This window comes from Ictidomys tridecemlineatus, chromosome 11, assembly GCF_052094955.1.
Source record: "Ictidomys tridecemlineatus isolate mIctTri1 chromosome 11, mIctTri1.hap1, whole genome shotgun sequence".
NCBI lineage: Eukaryota > Metazoa > Chordata > Mammalia > Rodentia > Sciuridae > Ictidomys > Ictidomys tridecemlineatus.
Window position 1 is genome coordinate 51,886,371 of NC_135487.1, and position 24,036 is coordinate 51,910,406.

General features: G+C 38.3%; 1 protein-coding gene across 6 annotated transcripts in view; it reads left to right on the top strand.

Annotated features, from left to right (window-relative positions):
• The window catches only part of Pde4b (phosphodiesterase 4B), a 513,928-nt gene that overhangs the window by 464,792 nt on the left and 25,100 nt on the right, over window positions 1-24,036 (top strand). For 5 of the 6 annotated variants that reach the window (XM_021731099.3, XM_021731098.3, XM_040288798.2 and 2 more), the window contains one exon: window positions 7,785-7,897. In XM_021731099.3, the coding sequence (XP_021586774.2) occupies window positions 7,785-7,897 (113 nt within the window). Of the gene's footprint in view, window positions 1-7,784; window positions 7,898-9,164; window positions 9,185-24,036 lie in introns of those variants that run through there. The other variant, XM_078026452.1, reaches the window with a different exon arrangement.

The window sequence follows — 24,036 nt, forward strand, 5'->3', positions numbered from 1 at the left end:
GTCACATACAGTTGCAAAGTTCCATATTCATAAAAACACATTAACAAAATCCTGTCTAAAGAAAGGCCACATAGGGCTTCCAAACTTTGCCTTTGGAAGAATTGCATTGTGCAGTTTATATTTCAGTTACTGTGATTTGTTATAAGAATGTTTCACTTAAGTTTGAAATGTTGAGCTCTCACACAAGTGTATTGCATTTACTACATTCTCATCAATTTTGAACATCAAAATTTATGATGAAGAAATATATTGGTAACAATAAGGGAAAAACCATACTAAGACCATTAAATACATGGGCCAATAATCTCAACCTAACCCCTTTGGATGAGAGACTGATCTTCATAGGTATGAAACTATTTTACTTTTTTTTACATATAAAAAAGGATTTAATTTTTTGTATTATGGGGAAAATGAAGTAAGCATGCTAATTCCAAAGCACCCCGAGTTTATGGAGGAATAGACTAAGGACATCTACAGGGCTAGAAGCTAGTCATATACCAAATGTGAAGAATCGAACAAACACACACTTCTCACTGGCGAGGATCTGAAGAATAAAGAAGGAACCTATCTTCTTAGACTGATAATTTGGAGAACGGTAAAGGTGTTTCCAGTATAATAACTCAGTACAGTGGACACTACCATTCCTGAGGCATCTTTTATCCCATGTTGTGACCCAGCAGCCCACCCAGCGACAGGCTTGACACATAAGAGATGCCCTATGTATTTTGTGGAACAAATGAATAAGTGAACAGCTTTTTGTACAATTCTCCATGTTTAATGAACCACTGCTCAGGTGTGTCAGAGTTTGGTGTAAACCAAGAACTTCTAACTAAAGGAGGTTATGAAGTTATGCAGTGGGAGGGACATTTTAGGATTCCCTGGCCAACCTTACACTGGCTCTCTTCTCTCAGGTCAAAGCTAAACTCCACCTGATTTAGTATCACATACATCCATCTACCCTCAAGAAAGTGACCCAGGACCAGAGACGAAGGGGTGAGAAGGGAGGAAAAAGTTCCTGACGTGTGTCAGGCATTGCACCAAATGCTTAGTGTATGATGACTCATTCAATTCTCACAGCTGGTTTAGGCCTCTTCCTGTTTCCCAGGTGAAGTGGTGGAGATACAACAGGCTACCTAACTCGTCTAAGATCACACTTCTAGCAAGTGGCACAGTCAGGATTTATAAACAGCTATAAGACTCTAAAGTAATCTACTGAATTTTGGATTAGTAGGAGCAACCTAGTCTATGTCATCTCAAAACCAACATCTTTTTGTTGTTATAACTCAGCTCTGTGAGACTTAAAATTTTCTTTCAAATAACCATGGCTACAGCTTAACCAAAGGAAAGGAAATGTGTTTTTGCAAATCCTACTCTTGCTTTTTTTTTTCCATCTGAAAACTTGCTCAGAAAAACTGAAAGACAGAGAAAAGCTCCCAAATCGTAAGTTTAGAAGTCAGTAAATTTTCATAAAATGAAAAGTTATTTTATCAACACTCAGACCAACAAATATATCATTGCCAGATCTGTAGAAAGCCTCTCAATTCCATCTTGGTCACTAATCCCCTACCCCAAGATAACCACTATGTTGACTTCTAACATTGTAGATCCGTTTTTGCATCTTTGGAACTTTAAAAAATTGAACCGTACTTTTTTTCATGTATTTTTTAACATTTGGTTTCTTTTGTTCCACACTTAGAAGACAGCATTCATTTATTCTTAGGAGATGCATGTGGCAGTTCTGATTGATTTAACCACTAATATAGCCTTGTAAGTAGAAACCACCCTCTGTAATGAGAGGAAAGTTCAATGATGTGAAGCTGATAAACAATGATGATTTGCATTTCTTTTCTATGTGGAGGAAAATGACAGGTTTCTGATTTACTCCGAGCTATATTAAAAATACATATAGATGGAATTTGTAGCAAATTTATATTTGTGGTATACTGTGAAGGTTTTACCTGCTAATCATGTGTATTTGGGCACTGACTTTTCTGGACCTCAGTATACTTATCTGTATTAAGAGTGATGATATCCACTGAAGAACAAATAAACATTTAAAAAAAGAAAGTGATGACATGAAGAGTTTCAATGTTAAATGTTAGAGAGCCTCTGTCCCTACTTTTTCATGAGATCAGTTGGATAATGAGATCACACTTGGCTGCACAGATTGAAGACCAGCTTCTAGGGCACTTGAGGTCTGTTACCAGCTCAGCCATTGACTTCATAAGTGCTAAAAATCTCTTCCCATGTTTTCTAACAACGAACAGCTAACTATCCGTGGCCAGGCAGAGGTTTCCAATTACCTTTCCTAATGTCACCCTTCTCTGGATATGTCCTTCTTCCCAACTCCATTCTTATAACACCCACACACATTGGTACTGAATTCTCAAGAAATAACTGGAGAAACTGGACTATGAACCAAATAATAATTGAATTGAAAAACTATTAAAACAGAAAAAAGTAAAGACATTGAATGAAAAAAAGATTATTCTGCTCAACCATCTGCATAGTTGTGGCTCTATTTGTCATATGTATATACACACCCACATATACATGCATATATACATGAATGGATACACACCAAGGGATTAACAGTGGTGATCTCTCATTTAAAAAAAAATGTGAGATTTTTATCATGTCAAAGTTGTCTTCTTTGTAATTTTTTAAAATTTTTACAGTGTACTTATATCCCATCTGTAATAATAAATGAGATATTTGCAAGAGGTATACAATAATTTTAAAATTATCATGTTTTTATATCTATTCTCCTATGACTCTGCTTTCATCATGAGACCAGAATAGTTTTCCAACCTCAGTTTAGAAGTAAATAGATTACTTAGGTAATTTTCCTGAGGCTGCCCACTGAAGCAAGACGCAAGATGAGAACTATACCTGGTCTTCCAAGTAAATATTGCACAGCCTCCCTTTCCTGAGGGCAGCATAAAGTGGATCAGAAAAGGGAAGAGGAGACTCAAGAGCTGACAACATTTAGGAAAGCAATTATGCAACTTTAGCTAGAAAAGACTCAAAAGATGACATGCAACTTTAAATGCAGCATTTTCAATAATACCTGTGCTTTTCAGTGCTGAAGTGAAACCTCGATTTCACAGACCAAGATACAGTCTGGCTGGAAATCTAGAGGGACTATTTTCTCTTAACAATTTAACCTCTGACCTCTTAGCTTGTGCCTTAAAGTTAAATCAGAGATAATCACACCTCTTCCATGTCCAACGCACAGAGGTGTTGCAAGGATTAATGAATAGTGTGTCTGGAGCTTCTTAAAGAAAAGAACTATTTGAATGCCAAGTATTATTACCAGATTTATAGTAAATATAATTATTCATCCATTTTCTTTTCCTGTTTCTCAGGATCAAATATAATATCTACCAGGCCTGCAAAAGGAAGAAATTCTTCCTTTGCCACTCTTGTTGGAGTGAAAGAAAGAGAAAAAAAAAAAAGGAGGAAAGGAAGGTAGTTGTTATCCTTGCTCCTTCCCTCTGAAAATATTTGAAACCAGAGTTGATTTAATGACCATACATGGTTACATTAGCTACTGCTACTCTTTTGAGACTTACTTCTACAGAGTTAAGCTTGTTTTTTCTTGGACCATCTTAAGTAAGATAAGCACAGAGCCAGCCCCATGGGCATACAACCTGTGTGGTTGCACAGGACCCCACGCTCAGAAGGACTCCATGTTTGCCATCTTGAAACTCCTAATTTATTTTTGTACTTGTGTTTGGTAAGTGAAATCAGATGAGATAATGGAGTGTGTGCCAATGGCACACACTTGACTCACACACTGTCCAACATCCTGCCACCTTCCTGTCTTCCCTGGGCTGGTTCACCTAGTTATTATTTTGTTTTGTATTGTTTTCAGTGTTAAGGGTCAAACCTAGGGCCTTGTTAATGCTAAGCAAGTGCTCTACCACTAAGCTACATCCCCAGTCTTAGGTTTCTACCATCCTCTTCCTTTGATCCCTGGCACCCCAAGACTCTTCCAGCCTCCTTCCTCCTGCCCCCATGCATGATCACTGCTTCTCTCCATCCCCACCAGGTCTCTGGGTGCAAGTACAGGGAGGATCTGATTTGGTCACATGTGCCTTGCAAAGTATAAAGTGTGGGTATGGCTGTAGTTGTTCCTGCCCTGGGCTGGTAAGGCTGTAATGCGGTAGACAGAGACCATGTCTTGGTGGGAATAAGCCTTTTGCTTACCTCTGATTCAGGTAACTAGCACATCCCAGAAAAGAATTTGGGGGTACTCATAAGGATACACATAATACCTTAAGGATTTTTCTGCTGTGGAGGGCCCACCTCTCGCTGGGGCATAGCAGTCTGGCAACTGGCAAGACAGGTACCCGGTAGTTGGTAAGCTGTATGTATGTATGCCCTAAGTTGTAACAGGCAAAGCCTTTGGTCTCCTGGGAGTGTCTGTACTCACCTCACAATATGCCAATGCCTGAAAGAATATGACATTAAGTAAAACTCATGAAGCCATTCATTAATTGTGACAAGCATACCATAAGATGTGAGATGTCAACAATGGATAAACCAGGATGTAGAGTAAGTGGAAAACCTTCTACATTATCTTTGCAACTTTTCAGCCAGTGTAAAAGTATTTTAAAATTGGAAATTTGGGGGTAGAGAGAACCCCAACATGACAGAAGAAAGGAAGAAACATCATCACTAGTACCTCTAACAGCACTTTTTCCTGCTTTAGGAACAAGGGTCCCTGCACTTTCAATTGCACATTGAGTCCTGCAAATGATGCTGCAATTCTTACTGTAATATCCCTTGTTGAATATGCAGCTCTTCCTTCCAATTCCTCTTCCTGTTCTTCTTTACTCTCAGTGCTAGGCCTTTGAGTTTCTTTGAGTATCATTAATAATTACTTGTATGTATCGATCACCTACTAAGAACTGGCTACTCTACTAGGCACTTTATATATTTTATCTCATTTAATCCCTTTATAACTTCATAGGATAAATATTCTTTTTTCGTATGTTATAGATGTAGGAAGTTGAGATGTAGTATCATACAATAACTGGTAGAAGAGAAAGTCAATATTTCTGATTGTTACTTCAAAGCTGGTGCTTTTTATGTAGTAATTGCCGAAGTGCTGTTCTGCCTCCAGATACCCAAGGCTTGGCAGGCAGCTTGGGCAGGCACTTTGGTTTCCATTTCTCCAAGTATTTCCTGGGTGTCTAGGGGACCAAACACTGGTGTGGTGCCAGAGTTGCAAAGTTGCAGCATGGAGGCCAGCCCTAAGCTGCAATGGTCACTTTCTTTGGTTGTGTCCAAGAAGGCATTTCAGGCCTCCTACCTCATATATAGTCCATTTTTAAAAAATATGTATTTTTTTAGTTGTAGGTGGACACAATACCTTTATTTTATTTTTTTCTGATGCTGAGGATCGAACCCAGTGCTTCACACATGCCAGATGAGTGCTCTACCACTGAGCCACAGCCACAGCCCAATCTTATGCCTGTGCCTCCTACCTTAGTTAGCAGCTATGATAAATGATAAGGCAGTCTTGACTGTGGATGAAGACTTTGGAAAGTGACAAGTCTAACTACATAACTTCAAAATATAATAATTTTTTGCTGAAAAAAAATATTGTGGTTGACCTGAAGAATAGAGGGCCATGGTGCAAAATTCTTTGGCATCTATCAGCCAGTCCCACACCTCATTTTGGACCAAGTCTGGAAGCACAGTACTTATGCGCTTATGCTGTCATGGCCACAAATGAGCTGCTGGTATGCTGGTATACCTAATCATTATGTCTTTGAAGAGTGCTCCTCTGTTTTCAGAGCTTCTGCTGGTATACTTACTATGTTTTCTATGTGGTTAGAGTAGAATGATTTTTCCTTTTTCCTCTTCATGAAGGAGAACCATGCTATATCATCTTACAGTTGTTTTGCATACAAGACAGTAAAGCCCAAGGCATTGGGAGATGGTTGCACTTTTTATTTTGTTAGAGGGAATGGGGTCGGGAAGGCTCTTTACCTTTGGGTAAGGTTCGTTGGAAGAAGTGCTCGTCTGGAAGTAAACCCAGGAGGCAAGGGGGTGTTTGGGGACACATTATAGAGTGAGGAAAATCTTCATGATGAGGCAGTATTGCAAAAGAGAAGAAGAAAGCCATTAAAAGCATTTTATTAAAAACACCTCAATTCTTGTCTACACATTTTTGAGGAGTGTGAAAAAAATGGAGGAAGTTACGTCTGGTGGTTTTGTGGCTTTTCAAGTATGACATACAGGATATTGAATTTTAACCCCTCTTTATCCTGAAGTGTACCAGTATAAGGGGAATAAACAAAGAAAGGATTCTTTGAAATGTGCATCTGTGGCCAATTGATTCCATTCACTTGGAATTACACTTCTGTTTACTCCCTTTCTGTCTCAAGTACTGGAGTGCCACACACACAAAATTATTCAGATAAAAATAAAAAGCTATGTGGTCTCACTAGGATTTCTGTATAATTGTATAAGAAATGTGCTCTAAATCGGACATGAATGTTATATTAGGACTCCAAAATAAATTTCTTATTTTATTAGTGCCTATTGTGTGCATTCCAGAAAGCTCAGCAGGACGAATGGATGTCACTTCCCTCAAAAATGTTCAAGAAGTGGGAAAGTCCGACTGCTTTTTATAACTGCCTGTAGCTTCATTAATTCATCTAGGATTATAAAATTAATTTAGTGTTTATTCACATAGGTTTCTTAAGTCAATAACCTGAAGTATTTGTTCAGACCCACAAATCTTTGGATATGGAATGACATGCGGTGAATTAGTAAAAAAGTTTTAATTGTCCAGCAAAAGTGATCTTGAAAACAGTATTTTTTTGTATGAAACACTTAGAAATATTCCCAGAAATTCTCGCTTCAAATCAGAGCCCACAAATCAGAGCCCCCAGCTTTAATTAAAATGAAAATCTACAGCGTTCACATCTGGCTCCACCTGAAAGTCCGGTTCAGAATTTCCCTGTGACCCTGGCACTTGCAGGAGGGAAGTTTTACTTTGTTTAGTATAACAAGAGCTGCAGGGCTCCCAGGCCAATAAACGTGTTCACGTAAAAACTCCAGACTGTTTCTCCTAGACTGGAGTCTTATCAGGGAGACCTCACTTTGCCTTTAGTTAAAGGTGAGATTCAGGAGCAGCGAACGCCCCTTTATCTGTGCAGGTCAGTGTTTGCTGAATCCACAGTTATTCCAACACCAACACATTCCCAGAATGAATGACGATGTAGCAGAACGTAGTGGTCAAAGGGTTCTCCCCCAGCTTTCCAATGTCGGTTCCATTTAGAAGAAAAGCAAAATGAGGAAAAGCTTTCCTCATTTCTCCTCTGTGACTGCAAACACTCAGAAATGACCTCACATACCCTAAAGAGCCCCGGGAATGACTAAGGCAGAGAGAGCCTGAGAAAAGTCTTCCCTTCGTCTGCCTTTAGTTTTAGGGCACATGTATGCAGATGAGCGTGTAAGAGACTGTTCCCCCGCCTTCTTCCTCAGAGGAAGTTTCTTGGTAGATCACTGACACCTCATCCAGGCGGGGGCTGGGGGGGGGGGAGGCAGGAGTTGAGAACTTGGCACCAGCCGTCTGGGGCAGAGCACCACGGTGATTTGTTCTCCTGGTGGAGAGAGCTGGAAGGAAGGAGTCCGCAAGCAAATAATGAAGGAGCAAGGGGGCACCTTCAGCAGCACGGCGATCAGCAGTGGCAGCGTTGACTCTGCTATGGACAGCCTGCAGCCGCTCCAGCCTAACTACATGTCTGTGTGTTTGTTTGCAGAAGAATCTTATCAAAAATTAGCAATGGAAACGCTGGAGGAACTAGACTGGTGCTTAGACCAGCTACAGACCATACAGACCTACCGCTCTGTCAGTGAGATGGCTTCTAACAAGGTAAGCGACCACCACCGTCTTCTTCTACGTTAAAGTATGACCTGCTCCCTCCGGAGCTCTGGCTCCCTGAGCCTGGGTCTGCAGCAGCATGTAGCAGACCGCACAAGCGACTGTTAAGACTGCTGAGCTCTCAGGAGACTGTTCCGAAGGGCTACACTTTATGTCTCCGTGCTATATAGCAAAAGTGTAGCTTTGTTACCAGAAACCAAGCTTCTCTAACTGATGCAGTTCAGAATATGTTAAAGGCAAAGGATATGTCTTCCAAGCTAGTATACAAATGACAATGCTTCCTTTTTAAAAATTTTACCATCATCAGAAAACTAAAATCTGAGTCAGAGTCCACAGGGCTGCACTGCAGTAAGGTGAAAAAACAAATATATATATATATATATATATATATATATATATATATATATATATGAAATTAATTAATTAGTAAATTAATTCAACCTCCTTACATGGATGGGACACAATGATTTGCCCTTAAATTTGGTAAATTCCTTCTAAGAAAGACAGTGGGAGACAATCTAATGTTTCTTTTGTGATGCTGACATGACCTAAGATAAAAAAGTAACAATATACCTTGTTGTCGAAGACAGAGTTTTTTTAAAAGTTTGCTGATCTTCAAAGTGGAATCCTTTGAAATTAAGGTCTACCCATACTGCCAAAAAATGGATTTATTTACCAACTCCAGACAAAACGTAGTTTTGAAAAGCTTTAATTTTCTATCATTATATCATTTGTTTAATTAACACCTGGACTTAGGGTGCTAATTTATGTAGGTTATATAGTGAGAGTTGTTGCTTGTTGTTTGTATTTTTACCCTCTTGGAGAATGCTGGCGCTGTCTCGCTCATACATACACACACACACACACACACACACACACACACACACATACACACACACACACACACACACATACACACACACATATATGTGATATATATACATATATATATATATATATGTATGTATGTGTGATATATTACACTTTAATAGAAGGCCTTGTCCCTATTCCCTCACAAGAGCACTGTTTAGAGTTCCCAATCATTCTAGCCCGAGGCATTCTGTTATTGTCTTACATTTCTGAGATTGGGAAGAGGTTCTGTTCCACACCTGCCAGCCTGAGGTGCCCTGGTGAATGTGTGTCCCTCCTCCCTTTTTCCCCGGGGGTTAAAGAATCATCTTTGGATTGAGGCTGGCTGGCTCCTGCTCAAAACATCTGAGCAGAGGAAGCAGTGCAGCCTTAGGAGGTCCTGAAGGAGAAAAGGAGAGGAGGTGTGAGGTGAGGGGCAGCTTTTCTTACTCTGGAACTCGTTATTTGTTTATTGGTTGATAAAAGGGCAAAATAAGTCTCTTTCTGAAATTGTAATTCAGAGTTCAATTTGGCAGGGGGAAAAAACAAAAGGGCACCCTTGAGGTTTAAATATCATTCACTGACTTCGAAACTCTCAGTTGAGTGCTAAGTTCTGGGACTTTCCGGCTGGTATAAAACCTAACCAACTGCTTCCCCAGGAGGGAGCTAACCTATGTAACTTCTCCAAATCACACTACATGGGATTCTACATAGAAGGACTTTCATACATGCTTAGACTATTTAAAAGCATTAGCAAATACGCTTGTCTCTGTATTTCGTGACACTTGAAACTTATACAAGATGTAGATCCAATATTTGGGGATGATTTTTTCCAGCATGTTTCATCTTAGAGGGCATGGTGAACTTCTGGAGTCACCAAGATAAAGCAGGTGACTAATTCCAGAAGGAGAAAAAGAATGCTCACAGAGAAACTACAGAGTGTCATTATTGTTCAACTTGAGTGTTGATGCATCATAGCATTTTAACAATAGTACCTGGAATGCTGACATTAGACATTGTCTGTCTTTCAAATTAATTAAAATAATTTCATCTTCAGCATATTATTTTATAAGGCTTAAAACCAGGGGCTGTGTAGGTCCTGGTGAGAATTCCAACCCCCCAGGTTTCTAGTCCTCCTTTATGGTATCCTGTGCAGGAAACAATGAAAGTTGAATAGAGCTAACCCCAAATAAAGGGCTAAAGCTCAATAATGACACAGCTCAAGTAGACCCATGTCCTTCACCAATTTTCAAGTTCTAAAGCAAGTTTGTAGAGCAAAACAATTATCCAGCAGATAAACAAAGTCAACCCAAAAGGTGAAGTCGATTTCAATTTTTGATAAAATATCTCTTTTTATTTAGCTAAAAAGTCTCTTTTCATTTAGCTATTCTTAGTCTGAATTATTCCGTTAGTTATATGGGGTAAAGCTCAAGTATAATGTAAACCACAACACATATGATAACAAAACAATGAGAATGTTTTTGTGGCCACCAAAAAATCCCTTGATTTATACTGGGGGGGGGGACTGAATTGTCTATGATAAAAAATAATATTCCACATTCAACTTTAAATTTTGTCAGAATTATTTGAGGTCTTCATCCAAATTGCCATTTAAAAATATCATCCTCACTATCACAATATTACCAAGTAGCTGTAGCTTATCTGGACATTTGTCATTTCCTTTCTCTGAACAAAGGAACCACAGCAAATCTGAGTTACAGAACTGGAAATGTGAATGCATTTTAGAGAAGGAGACTATAAAAAGTACAGGCTTTGGAATTGAAAAATTGTGGTTCTAATCCTGTCAGTTCCATTTAGTAATCAGTTTGACTGAGACTGAATTACTTAACTGCTCTAAGACTCGATTTTCTCATCTATAAAACGGGAATAAAAGTGGTGTACCTCCCTCATGAAGGTTGCTGTGTAGATTGAAATAAAATATGTCATAAGAAACCTGACCACTAGAAAATATTCAATAGATGATCACTTATTAATAGCACCCACTACATTTTTTGCAAAAAAGAATCTGTGCCCCTACTTCTGATTCCCCTAAGGATCTCTGTCCCTGCTTTTGATTCAGCTAAGTGAGCACTGAGTTTTGTTTGTGATGTCTGAACTTTAGGGTGCAGATAGGAAAGCCAGAGGCATTACAGAAGGGGCATGTGCAGATGACATACGTGCTGGTCGACATGCATATGGTGGAGAGTCAACTGTTTATAGTGGGAGAGGCAAACAGTCTTGCATATTTGTCTCATCTGGGTAGGGTTGTCCTTTTGCTTGTTTATTTGTTTTCTTTAACCCTTTTAGAGTCTGAAGAAGAGTGAGTGACTCAGAGATTACAATTGCCTTTCCCAAGTGTACTTCAGAACCTAGGGAATTAGATAAGGAACTAATTATGTGACTTACAAGACCATAGTCTTCTCCTTCACCCAAGTTTTCTTGATCGCTTAATACTAGTCACAGGTCAAATGGAACTTCAAAAGTTTCAAGAAAGTTGTAGCCAGGTGCATTAATATTGCATATAGGTCATCTTCTCAAAAAAAAAAAAAAAACAAGAAGATGGAATATGGTCAGCAGGAGTTTACAAGGCAGTGACACTGTTTTTCATGATGGAGGGGATGTCTAGTGAATCTTCTGCCTGCCGCTCAAGTTCAGTTAGATGGGTTAGAGCTGTTCTGCTTAAACAGATTGCCTTCTTAGATGTGTTCATTAAATTTTGTGTTTCAATGTTCATCACCTCCTGAATTAGAATTGTCTTACACTTCAGCAAAATGCCTCAGAGCAAAAGTTCCTCAGTGGCAAAACAGTCTCATGTTTTGAAAACAGGATGCTTTGGTTGTGCAGCATAAAAAGAGGAACGGAAAGAGAAACAGTATAGAAAGGAAGAAAGCAAACAGCCCTCAGCAGGATCCCTAGCCCAACAACGGCATAAACAGTGACCTGTCTTTCTGACCTTCACTATGGCTCAGTTCCTGACCTCCTGTCGCCAAAGCCAACCAACGTCATTGGAAGAGGATAGGGGGAATGGCGCAGCTGCTGTGAGGGTGACTAGAATTTCCTGTCTCCTTCCTGACAGACAGTCAGAAAAGTACAGGGTTGCAACAACAGTGGCTGAGGAAGGACCAACCCAGAACAACCCCCAGGAAGGTATCTTGTGATGACTGACAGGAGGATGGGGAAGTGGTCCCTCCCCTATTTTACTGAGAAGTATGAGCTCTCATCTAGGATTTTCAGGTGGAAAAAAAGTCAAAGAGGTCATTGGTACCCAGGATGTTGAAGTTTGTCAAAAGATGAACATGCCATGCTACTCAGTAAAGAGCTATATTCCAGCAACCAGTCACTGTCCTAACTGTCTCCCAAAGGCTCTCCTTTGGCCTTTTCTTCCTCTGCTAGGTTTGCCCAGGGGCAATTTTACGTGCACAATGAAGCTGTGAAAACAGATGTTCTGCTTTTGAAAAGTGTAGTACTGGATGTCAATTCATTCTTTAGAACAAAGCATTAGAACTGGACACTTCAGTGAAGGTTTGCTGGGCAAACCTACCAGATAGGAACGGGAAACGGGCGGTCCTTTCTTAAAGCCTCATGAAATCAGCTGCAGACATCATTGCTGGAGAAGTGAGTCCTCCTGGCTGCCCAGCTATATTTCTCCCATGTTCCAGGAGTAGCTATACTGGAATAGCAAACACTGAGCGTAAAAGCAACTGATTGTCCACGCTCTTGAATGGGAGCCAGGTTGCATGACCTTGGAAGGTGATCGTGACAGGCTGATTGCCCTAACGTTGGGTGAATCATTTTCTATATAACTGAACAACGAATACTGGGGGAAATATTTCATTCAGCAGAACTGAAAGGACATAGATCTTTGAGGCATCTGATACACCTTAGAACTCTTTCAGTTGATGGTGTGCAGGAAACCAGTTGTTGAAAGGGTTAAGTGCCACTTTTGCCTAAAATTCAGTGATATGATTGGAGCACTGACACCCCTTAGTAACAAGAGGGGTCCTTTTCCTGGACTCCATGCTCTAAGAGAGCCTTGACCTGGGCTTCTTCCAGCTGCCATCTGATCCAGGAGGTGAGGAGTTAATCAGGCCAAAGGAACAAATGTTCTCACCCCTCTAGACCACTCTTTGCTCCTCTGATCCTCCACTCTCTGCTCAAATGACTTTGACTCAATGTCCAGGGCCTCTTCCTTGAATGGACTACAGGAGTGCTCACCCCTGGGCCCAGTAGCCAAGAGGTAGCAACTTGGGGTGGGGGAGAATAGTGGGGTAAAGACTTGAATATGCAGGCTATGGCAGAAGGTTCACACAGGCCTGCACTTGAGCTCCACAGTGGTGAGGAAAGAGGGCAAGGAGTGGTCCAAAGCTAGGTGCCCCTGCCCTACCATAAAATCCAAGAAGTTCAATAATTCCCAACTCAGGCTGACCTGCCAGCTGTGATGAAGGAATATCTGTCAAGGTAGGAGTTTTGGAGATAGCTTAATTGACATCTTCATATATTTATTTAGACTTAGTATATGGCCCACAAATGTTAGTGATGACCTTGAGTTAGAGGGCAGGACAGAATGAAAATCAGTTCTGACAGCCAACTAGGCATGCATGAGTTTTTTTTGGTTTGACTTCTCTCTCTCTCGTTACTGGTCAGATTTATAAAGTATTGACAGCTCAGGATGAGTATGAGGAGAGCTCAGGAATAAGCTATAAGTTTGAGTTCCAGCTGCCTGCAGTTAGGTACATTACCAAGGACAATTATATCATTTTGATCTCCACATTTTTTTAATCTATGAAACATAATAGTTGAAGATGATTATCTCCATGGTCTCCTTCAGATCCTACATTCATTGATAGAATAATAATGGTAAACAAACTACTTTTACAGCTATAGACTCTGTAGACATTGCACTAAACTCTTTGCCTACAATCTGTCATTAATGGTTACAGTCATCCTGGGAAATAGGTACTATTATTATCCCTGTCTTACAGATGAGGAAAGTGAGGCTTAGAGAGTAGAAATAACTTGCCCGAGGTAAATAAATGAGAGCCACAGCTGGGAGTATAGTTTGGTGTTTGAGTGCTTGCTTAGCATGTGTGAGGCTCATAGTTTAATCTCCAGCAACACACACACACACACACACACACACACACACACAAACACACACACACACACAACTTTTTTCCTTGAGGATTGGGATGTGGCTCAGTGGGAGAGTACTTGTCCAGCGTGCACAAGGTTCTGGGTTCTATCCCTATTACCACCAAAGGGGGGAAAAAAATGGGAGGCAGGATTCATAGCCAGGGCCATCTGGCTCACTATCAATGAGCCTAATGAAACTGATAAATGCAGAAAAAGTTTGGAGGTATTTATAATTCTTCTAAGGGAATATTGTAGTGATTGGTGGGAGGTCTTATGTTTCTAATTCTGTCCATTATTAGTTACATCTGGTTCAAAATTCTAGTCTGCCAACTACCATATTCTCCTCCCCTAGGCCAGCCATTCATCACTCTAGGGTCAGTTTTGGCTTGGAAGTAGCATCTACTAACATAGATAAGGGGGAAGATTTATAGTTATAGGCAACGAATGCGAACAACAATATTAAACATTAAACTCTTGTGAATCAGTGTGCTAAACTCAAGACCTATTTGTTTCCTAAAATTCTCCAACATGGCCGGAGATAACAATAAAATTTGGCTTAAAGTGCCCTAGCCTACTTCTAAATTCTCTTTTTCTCCCTGCCTACCAAGATAAAAAAGAAAACAGAGAGAAGCTATTCTACCATTCTTATTTTTTAAGAATTTTATTATCATTCAAATGATTGGGCAATTCTATCAAGTACTACATCCTTTTCAATGCATGTAATATGACCATGAGGCAGAGACTTGATGCTTCAGCAGCAATGACACACAGGCAAATTGCCTCAAAGTAACCTGTAGACTATTTCCCTTGTTCTTTCCCTTCAAACAGAGATGAAAGAGAAAATTAGCTGATTATTCCTTATGTCTCATTGTTGCAATTACTCTATGGCAAAATAGAATTCTCTTATTGGGTGCAATTCAATATTTTAAGTTCCAGTCTTACTAACAAACTATAGAGCTTAGAAGTTATTTAGTGCTTTGTAATAAATTTGATTTGTAGTCTATTTTGCTTAATTTAATATTTTTGCATTGATATGTACATAGAACCATTTCGATCAGGCTTTCTGCTAACTCACTTGAAAGTTCCCAAGTGGGCAAATCTCTAAAATGCAGACAGGAATTAAGTGAGGGGCATCACCTTTGATTGATGTGACTCTGGCTCACTGACAAGAGGGCATGATAGTCTCAAAAATCTAATAAATGTCATTTTAGTGAAGGACGCCTCACTATCCACCTGGGAAAAACATTCAGAAAGTCATGTTTAGATGGTCCAATATAAATCTTGAACACCAATCTTTGAAAATAAAGCTACAGTACATAAATGGAATAAATATTTGATTTCTATCATTCATGCTTTCTTCTTGGGTACAACCCAATCTAAAAGCCCACCAAGTTCTGTGACGTTGTTATCTATGAAAGGAAAGCTAAGGGCGGAGCTTGCTCGGGCACTGTTTACTTCTAAGTAAGAATGGCTCAGTAGTGCAGAAAGCTGGACTCTTTGGGAGCCAGGACTTGCTAAACCAGACAATGCCAGGGCAAACTTGCGCCACAGTCAATAGGTGTCACGCTCCTGCAGGCCCTGTGCCAACTGTCGATGTGCCTCCCTGCACATCCCTTCACTGGAGGATTTTTTCAGGGACTTGCCAGCCCCTCTGTGTCTTGCCCACTTGTACGTGATGTTTCCCTCAACTGGTGCCAAACTGTTTAGTCTCTCTCGGATATTTTACTGTAACTTCCTTTGTTTGATTTACTTTAAAGTAGCCAAGTGCTTCCACAAAGAAAGGACTGTTAAGTTATTTAGAAATGAAGAAGACAGTAAAACTCCTGTTCCTTTTGTTTCTGTTTTGGGAAGTGCTTGATAGTTTTTCCTCTTTATGGAGTAGATTTTAAAGCTGTAAACCGTGCAATTCTGCTCATCAGTCGTCACATTTTCCTTTCCGCTAATGACTTGCAATTTAAAAATATATCACTTTACAAACCTAAAACCCTCCAAGCTTAAAGTTTAGCAAGCTTATTAAAATAAAATTCATCTTCGTGGTTCGGTCACTTTTTGTCTTTTTTTTTTAATCTATTAAAAATATAGTGAATTTTGGGGCTGGGGTTGTGGCACAGTGGTAGAGCACTTGAGTGGCATGTGTGAGGCCCTGGGTTCAATCCGCAGCACCATAAATAAATGTCCATTGACAACTAAAAATTGACAACTAAAAAAATCAATACAAAATAGTGAATTTTGTATTGATTACTAAAAGCTTTACACAGCCATGTTACTTTCTGTCTTTGATCACAGGACAATGCATAATCTTAGGCCTTAACCAATTATAAAAATAAATTTGGAGTTCAGACACCTAAAGGCACAAAATGATTAGACCAATTAAAACATTTTATATTTAAGACAAGAAGTGTTGGCATCTGATACCTGAAAAGAAAAATTTTAAATAATTATTTTGGAAATAAGACAGTAAGGAAAAAATGTCACTAAATAAAAATTCCTTTCCAATTCAATCATATTAGCTGTGCAAAAACTTATCAGACAAGACAGAGTAAAGTGTTAAATTGGCAACTATTTAACGTCTTTGGACACTGATGACGGTAACATTTGATAAATCAAACCACCAAAACGATCTAAATATTTTATTTTTATAGAGATTGTTACTAGACAAAATTCATAGAATTCTAAGGCCAGAAGGGAGTCTTAAATATTATCTATTTGAAGTCATTTTACTGATGAGAAAACTGAGGTATAGATTTTCTCATTAACAAAAAGTAGGGACTAAGAATACAAGGTACTCTTTAGAACTTTGTAAAATATAAAGCACAATCTTGCTGAAAAAGTAATTTTGTTATGGAATGAGTTCTCAGAGTCATAAGCATAATTAGTGGGACCGTGGCAACTAGGATATGGGTCCAAGTCCAACTTGCTGTTGATCTTCAACAAAAGTCTGATCATGCTTGAAGAAGACATTAGACATCCCCTCTTTAGTTTGCACTAATTTTTAACCTTATTATTCTCCATTTATCTTTCTTGAGTAAAAGCTGTGTGTGTCATAATCAGTTCAAATAAAGAGAATAAATTCAGTTTACTGAAAATTTGATGATCATATATAGCAGGAAATTGTTGAAAGGAGTTACTTTAAATGCCATTGACACTCATTGCTTTTCTTTACTTCTTGCTATTTTAACTTCTTAATTTAAAAAAGTAAAACAAAAATGTAAAACCAAAAAAAAAAATCTTACAAAGGCAACCAGAGTTAGAATTTTCATCCTCCATTAAAATGATGCTTATAGATCATTTATTTTCAACTTTTCCAGTTAATATAATAATAGCCTCTCTCTCTCTTCTGGTAATTAATTTTCATTACTGATATTTAATATCTATATGATATTCAGTTTAAAAACTGTACTGTTAATAACTTACCCAATTTGTAATTAATGTCTTCAGTTTTTCATCATTATAACTTTCTACTATCTCTGGTTATTTTCTTAGTTTAGGTTAGAATCCCACAAATGGAATTAATGGGTTAAAGGCTCTTGATCCCTGTTTGCTTTCTTACTAATCCCATTGCCAGAGTTTTAAGTAGTAAAAATCCTGTGGTTAGTGTAACTTCCTTTAACCTTTTTCCATTTCTTCCTTGCCTCTCTCTGAATTTAAGATGATAAATTGGAGAGTTTTAACCTTCTGGTGAGAAAGTAGCCAAGCCTTAGATTCTTTCCACTACTCAGCAGAGCTGTTAGCTTGGGAAGTTGAAATCAATATGGCAGTTTGACCCTCTCCCTACCTGAGAATGTTCTGCCCAATGCCTCAGTGTGAAGCTCTCACTATTCAACTGATTTCTTGATTATTGAGCCATACTTCCAACATTCTGGTTAGGTTCAGTAGTGTTGTCAACTACATATTGAGAAATAATACCAATGGAATGAATGCCTTGTATGAATTTTAAATATTGATAGCATGAGAAATGGGTATGCTACATAAACGTCACTCACAGCATATATTTAGAGAGATATTTTTATGTATTTATATATAAATATATAACAACAAATCCAAACATTATGCACAACTATGATACACCAGTAAAAAGTATGGGAAAAATGAATGAAATTTTGATACATGCTACAATATGAACGGACCTTGAAAACATTACGCAAAGTAAAACAAACAAGAGACAAAAAGATAAATAAGAGATTTTTTAAATGTATTCAGTTAGCTTAAGATGACTTTTAGTTTTTATTTAGTATTTAGACCTCTGAGTTTATCAGATATTGCAAACATTTTACTATAAAATATGTGCAGATAATGCTCTATTCATCTAATTATTTAAAATGAGGCAATATAGTAGAAAAATGAAGAGAAAATGACTAAGGGAGAATTTTTGGTATGATGTGATTTAGAGAAACTATTCCCTGCCTAAAAAATTCTTGACATTCTAACTTTGACTCTTTCAGTATCTCCTCATTTGTAATAATTATTTACATTATAAAGTAGGTCAAAGGAAGAAAAAACTTTTCTTAACATATAATGTAAGAAATGAGAAGAAAATTTCTAATTCCTGCGTGAATAAAAATGTTTGGTGTTTTGTCTATTGGGATAGGATATTTAAAAAGCTTGAACTAAAAAACTAAAATATTTAAAATGGGATTCCACTGAGGGGGAAAACATTTAAGAGCCAGAGTAATCATGCTGGTATAAGAGAGGTGGAAATAACATGAGTAACGCCTGTTGAATCAAAACGGTGGGCTTCCAATTTCCTCTCTTACCCTTGATGTCAGAACATCTATTAAAAACATGGCTTAAGAATATTAGTAAGAGTTTATCATCACTCGAGAATGAATGTAATTCCATTGCCTAGAAAACTTCCCCTTGCCTCACACGTAGCATCAGGCCTACCCCTGGTGTACAAACTTCTTGGGTTTCTTTTTAGACCTCTGCCTACTCTAGCCTTTCTCAGATGACCATACCATCCTCTTACCAATTGTATTTGTAAGTGTCACAGTTAACATTTCGGTTGCCTGGAATTTAAGTTGTGTCTGCACCAGACTGCAAACCCTTAGGGCTTGAAATCAGATTTTGGAATATCTGGGACTCCACTTGGCTTATAGTGATAGGCTCAAAAGTATCCAGGAGGCCTAGCTCTCTTTCTGATTAATTGTAAGCAAGGAAGAGAAAAGTAAATGAAAGCTTTTGTCAGTTGGTGGTAATTGATTTGGGGTTTGTTTTATTTAGAAAGATGTGAGCAATTCTACTTGATTTGATCATTTAAGACATTTGTTGATATGGCAACTTTTGATTATTGTTAGTTATTTCCTCTAACCAATACTAGGACAGGGAATACCCTCACTGATAGGCACAATACTAAAGAGGGAAATGTTTCAGCATTTTCAAAAAACTTAAATTTATGGAACATCTTTAGACTATCCAGTGTGAACTTCCAATATACTTTTTTTGTAGTTGTTTTCTTTATTCAGCGCTAGGGATTAAAACCAGGGTCTGCCAATGAGCTACATCTCTAGGCCTTTTTATTGTTTTTGAGACACTGCCTTGCTAAGTGTGCCAAGGCTGGCCTCCAACTTGAAATCCTCCTGCCTCAGCCTCCCAAATAACTCCAATATACCTTTGCATATCTATTTGATTATGAGAAGCTAGGGACCTTATGATGGGTCTCTAATGAAATAGTCTCCAACTCTCACTCTGGCGATTCCACTCATATACTTTGGTTTAACTGGACAGATGCTCCCCATTTACCCACCAAGCTAAAGGGGCATAGTGCCCTTCTGGCCTGCAGCCCCCCCACCCCCGTTGTGATTGCTACTCGTGGCTCTAGTCTATAATTGAGACAGATGATTTAGATATGTCTGTGTTTACTGATGCAATGGATATGTTTTTCTTGGCTAGGCCAGTACATTATTTGTGTGCTTGTCAGGGTGAGCTGCCACTGAATTTTTTCCTGCTATGTTTTACATTGAAGATCTGATTTCACAAAGCTTATTTGCATCTTTCTTATCCATTGTATGGAAGCTTCCTTGAGAATATGTCAAGATTTTCTAGAGTTGTTTGTAAAAAAAAATTAAAAATTACTATCATTTAATTCCCAAGAATTTGTTGCTTTTATAGGAAGTAATTAAAATAACTTTAATAATAATTAAATTAAGTTTTTTAAATAGATAAAAACTCTTTTACTTATAGTCTTCATTCATATATTTAAAATCTCAAGATTGTTGTCTAATGTTGGTTTCTATGTCTGGCACATTAAAATTTGCAAACGGAAATTATATATCTTTTCAAGAAAGATTCTTTAGGGCCCCTAATAAAGTGCTAAAATAGGAAAAGTTTGCCAAAATATGAACCCCTGGGCAGAAATGGTCTTTTTTTTTTTCAAGTATGGTAAATATTTCTAATTAAGATGAATAAAATATGAGCTTCTTTTCATAAGTAAACATTAGTTAAAAGAACTCAGAAAATGTTTTTTTGGTTTTTTTTTTTTCTGTTTTGAGTACTGCTTTTCAAATCTAATCACATGATCCAAAACTACAATTCCCAGAAAACTCTGCATCGGCCTGAGGGAAATACTGGTAATGGGGCAACAGAGACTTCTAAGGCCCATTTCTTCTTTTAAAGCTTCTTTTCTGTGAAATCTCCCTGAGGTCCCAGGATAGACTATTAAATAAAGAGTCATTCTCTTGAAATGTATGGCTCTGTCTTATTTCCATGTTGCTAGATGCAAATGTAGCACAGTAATGAAACACACCTGGATCCTGCTTCCCCTCTACTCTCACAGGATGCTCCCCCTGAGCAGAATCCTGTTATCCCATTTTCAAATGCAAAACCAAGACTCAAGTGGAAGAATGGATTTGTGCAGAATGGATTTGAGGCTTAGACTGAAATTTCATTCTCTTTGCTCAATGATTTAAAAATAAAAACTAAAGGGAAACCCCCAGGGTAATTTATTATATAATTCATTAATAACACACATAATCAATAAAAATTTGGTGCTAGAGGTCAACCAAGGCTCCTTATGATTTTTAGACCTTCTCCACTGTGACCCTCACTCAGCAGCTTGTTGGTATTACAATGCATGGTTTTTGTCCTTGGTTGTAGATATTGGTTTTTTACTCATCACCTCCATTAGATTGTAAGGTTGTGAGGAGCATGTACACCATGTTCATTATTGTACTCTCAGCATTTAGAATAGCTCTAAGTACATGGTAGACTTTGAAATACACATTTTCAATAAGTATCCATTGCATAAGGTTCAGAAACTTAATCTAAGTTGTTCAGAATCCACTAGAAGGTTAGTGGAAAAATGCATTAGAACCCAGAAATCCTGTTTTCTATTGTGCTACACATAGGTACTTGGCATGCCTAATTCAAGTTTTTCTAATTGTTAGTTTAGCTGAAAAATTTCAATTTAGCTCACAATGACTCCTCAAAGTACCCTGGAAGGGTAACATGTATTAATTAATTGAATGTACTTGGTGTGTGAAATGGAATGGACACTTGGAAGCACATTCCTGAGGCCTTCTCCTAACCTTCCAACCCAGATAACAAATTGCAAATTTTCAGGGACAGATGTTCTTGTGAGTGGGAATGTGAAGCACATCTTTGGTTGTGTGTGTGTGTGTGTGTGTGTGTGTGTGTATGCACGTGTGTGCATGCACATGTGCACTTTCGTTTGGTTGGTTGCTTTGGTTTGGTACTGCTTGATTTACCTTTCTCTTAAAAAGTCTGCATCCTATGGACAAGAATCTGAGCCCTCCAGAGACTGGCAGTAGCTGTCGAACAGTCATTGGGGAGCTTACTCAGGAGCATGTGCTCTGTCTGAATCTTAACCGTTCTCCCTATCTCTTGTGTCTGGAGAAGAGCAGCCTTTTATGCTTTTCTTTCCTGGCATATTTCTAAAGTTTCCCTCACCCCAGTTGCCTTTGCAATCAATTCATATCTGTTACTGGATTAATCTGTCAAAATCTGAGCAAAATTCATATTTTATACAGTTATCCATAGGCAATCTGTGGTTATTCATGGCTTTGAGACATACAAGAAAAGTTCTAAAGTCTCTTAATTTGAAGAAATCAGCTACATCAAGGAAGCATGAATGGATGAATTACCAATAGTTGGACCTTTCCAAATAGGCTTTTTTATTTTTTATGGTATGGTATCAACATAAAGCCATTTTGAGTTAAGGTTTTCATTTGATATGCCTTATCTATTTTTCTAGCTATTCTGGTTTACACTCCTTAGTTGAATAATCTTATTGTCAACCAGTGAGTTTGAGCTTCTATGAGTAACTCCTGTGTCACATAATCTGTGTGACACCACACTGCGTCACACCTGCAGTGCTGCGTTGTGGGAAACCTGCATTTAATTATATAAGCCACTGTCAACAATGAAAAGACTTTAGGTGCCAAAGAGTCAGCTGAAACCTCCACCCAAAGCAAGTCCAAAATGAGCAAAATATCAGGAGTTCCTATTCTTTTAAAATCCAGAGGCAAAACATGGCTTCAAGTACAAATCCTGTGGAATGAAGGGCACCCCCAGGGTCTCAATCACCTTGCCAACCACTCTACCATTTCTGATCTTCCCATTTTAGAGAAAACTTAAGTGAATCAATCTGACTGAATTGAAGACTTCTCAGACTAAGTTATAGTGTTTAGGAGTTTATTTTCAGACTCGGGTGCTGTTATGAAGTTGGGTTTGCTATTGGGGTCTACTCTGTGTTATTAGAGCCCACTAATAAGGCAGGCCTGTAACCAGCACCTGCCTTCATGTCTGAGCTGTGCAGCCAATTCTGAACTGCTCTGTCAGCCTTCTGTGAACCCAAGAAACCTGTACATCTTGGGGGGTATTGTTCTTCAAAACATGCCTTCATCTCTTCTAAATTCCAGTAACTATAATAGGAAAAGCAAAATATATAGGTATCTTTTGTGAATAGGTTAAAACTACTTAAGACTGCCTTTTTCATCTTTTATGGTTTAAAAATATATTGGAACCTCCAACTTGTGGCCAGTTCTTCTCTTGCATGAATATAGTCTTTTGATCATGGGTATAGTCTTATGATCTTATGATCAAATTACCAAAACAGATAAGACGTATGTTTTGGGGTAAAAAAGATTCAGTATGCGTAGTCCAGGGTTTTCCTTTATTTAATTGGTAAGCCCCAGATCGGACCTTGAAAATCTCCATAGTACGGACTGCCCTAGCTCTGAGAAAGTGCTAATCCAGAAGCAGGGATTCCAAAGGCAACTCTGAAGCCTCCCATTGCCTTTTACCTCAAGGAGTATGTGTAAGTCACTATCTGAGATCAATATAATTAATATTAAACACACACACATCATATAGAGCCATAATTTCAAAAACAGGCTAGGTAGAATTTTATAGCTACAAAAATACTGGAGATTCTAACAAAGCAGGATTTAAAACAATCCCAGATACGTTACCGACTGAAAAGTGGAAATCAGTTCTTAGGAATCATGAGCAATATTTACGGGCCATGATAATAATGTCTATAAACACTTGGGTGGTGGTTTCCTGTTCTTTGCAATGACTTTCAAGGCAAATACCAATGTCCTGAAGCCTAGGTCTTGTTTTCTACCGTCATGAGAGGATACTACGGTCCATTTCTACGATTTCTATTTTTAAAAGATTAGTCTACACTGAAGAGGTTCTGGCTGTAATATGTTTCAGTAGAAAACTTAATCATCTACTTCAGAATCACACTAACACCCCGGGGCCTAAGAATTGACTCAATCTTAGAGTTAAGTATTGGCCATCACAGCTACCCAGAAAAAGTTACAGAAGCCTTAAATGGAAAAGCAAGAGAAACTAAATAAGTGATCATAATGCCTCAACTTTTGCTGGTTGCTATGATGACTTTTTCATCTATTGAAAAAAGTCATGTTATATTTAATTCTTAGGCCAGCGCTCAAGATTTGACAATGTATATGTAATTGAAAAATTAAAAATAAAAGTTAAATTAAAAGGGAGCAGTCAAGAACATAAAATGATACTATAAAGTTTCAGGAACAGCGGCAGATCTTCTCAACAGAAGGAGAGGCCTCTGTCAAAAATATAAAGTTTAAAAATTTTAAATTATTTAAAGAAATACAGTACCTCTAACCTTGAAATGTTATGAGGACTTGAATGGCTTGGTATCTCTT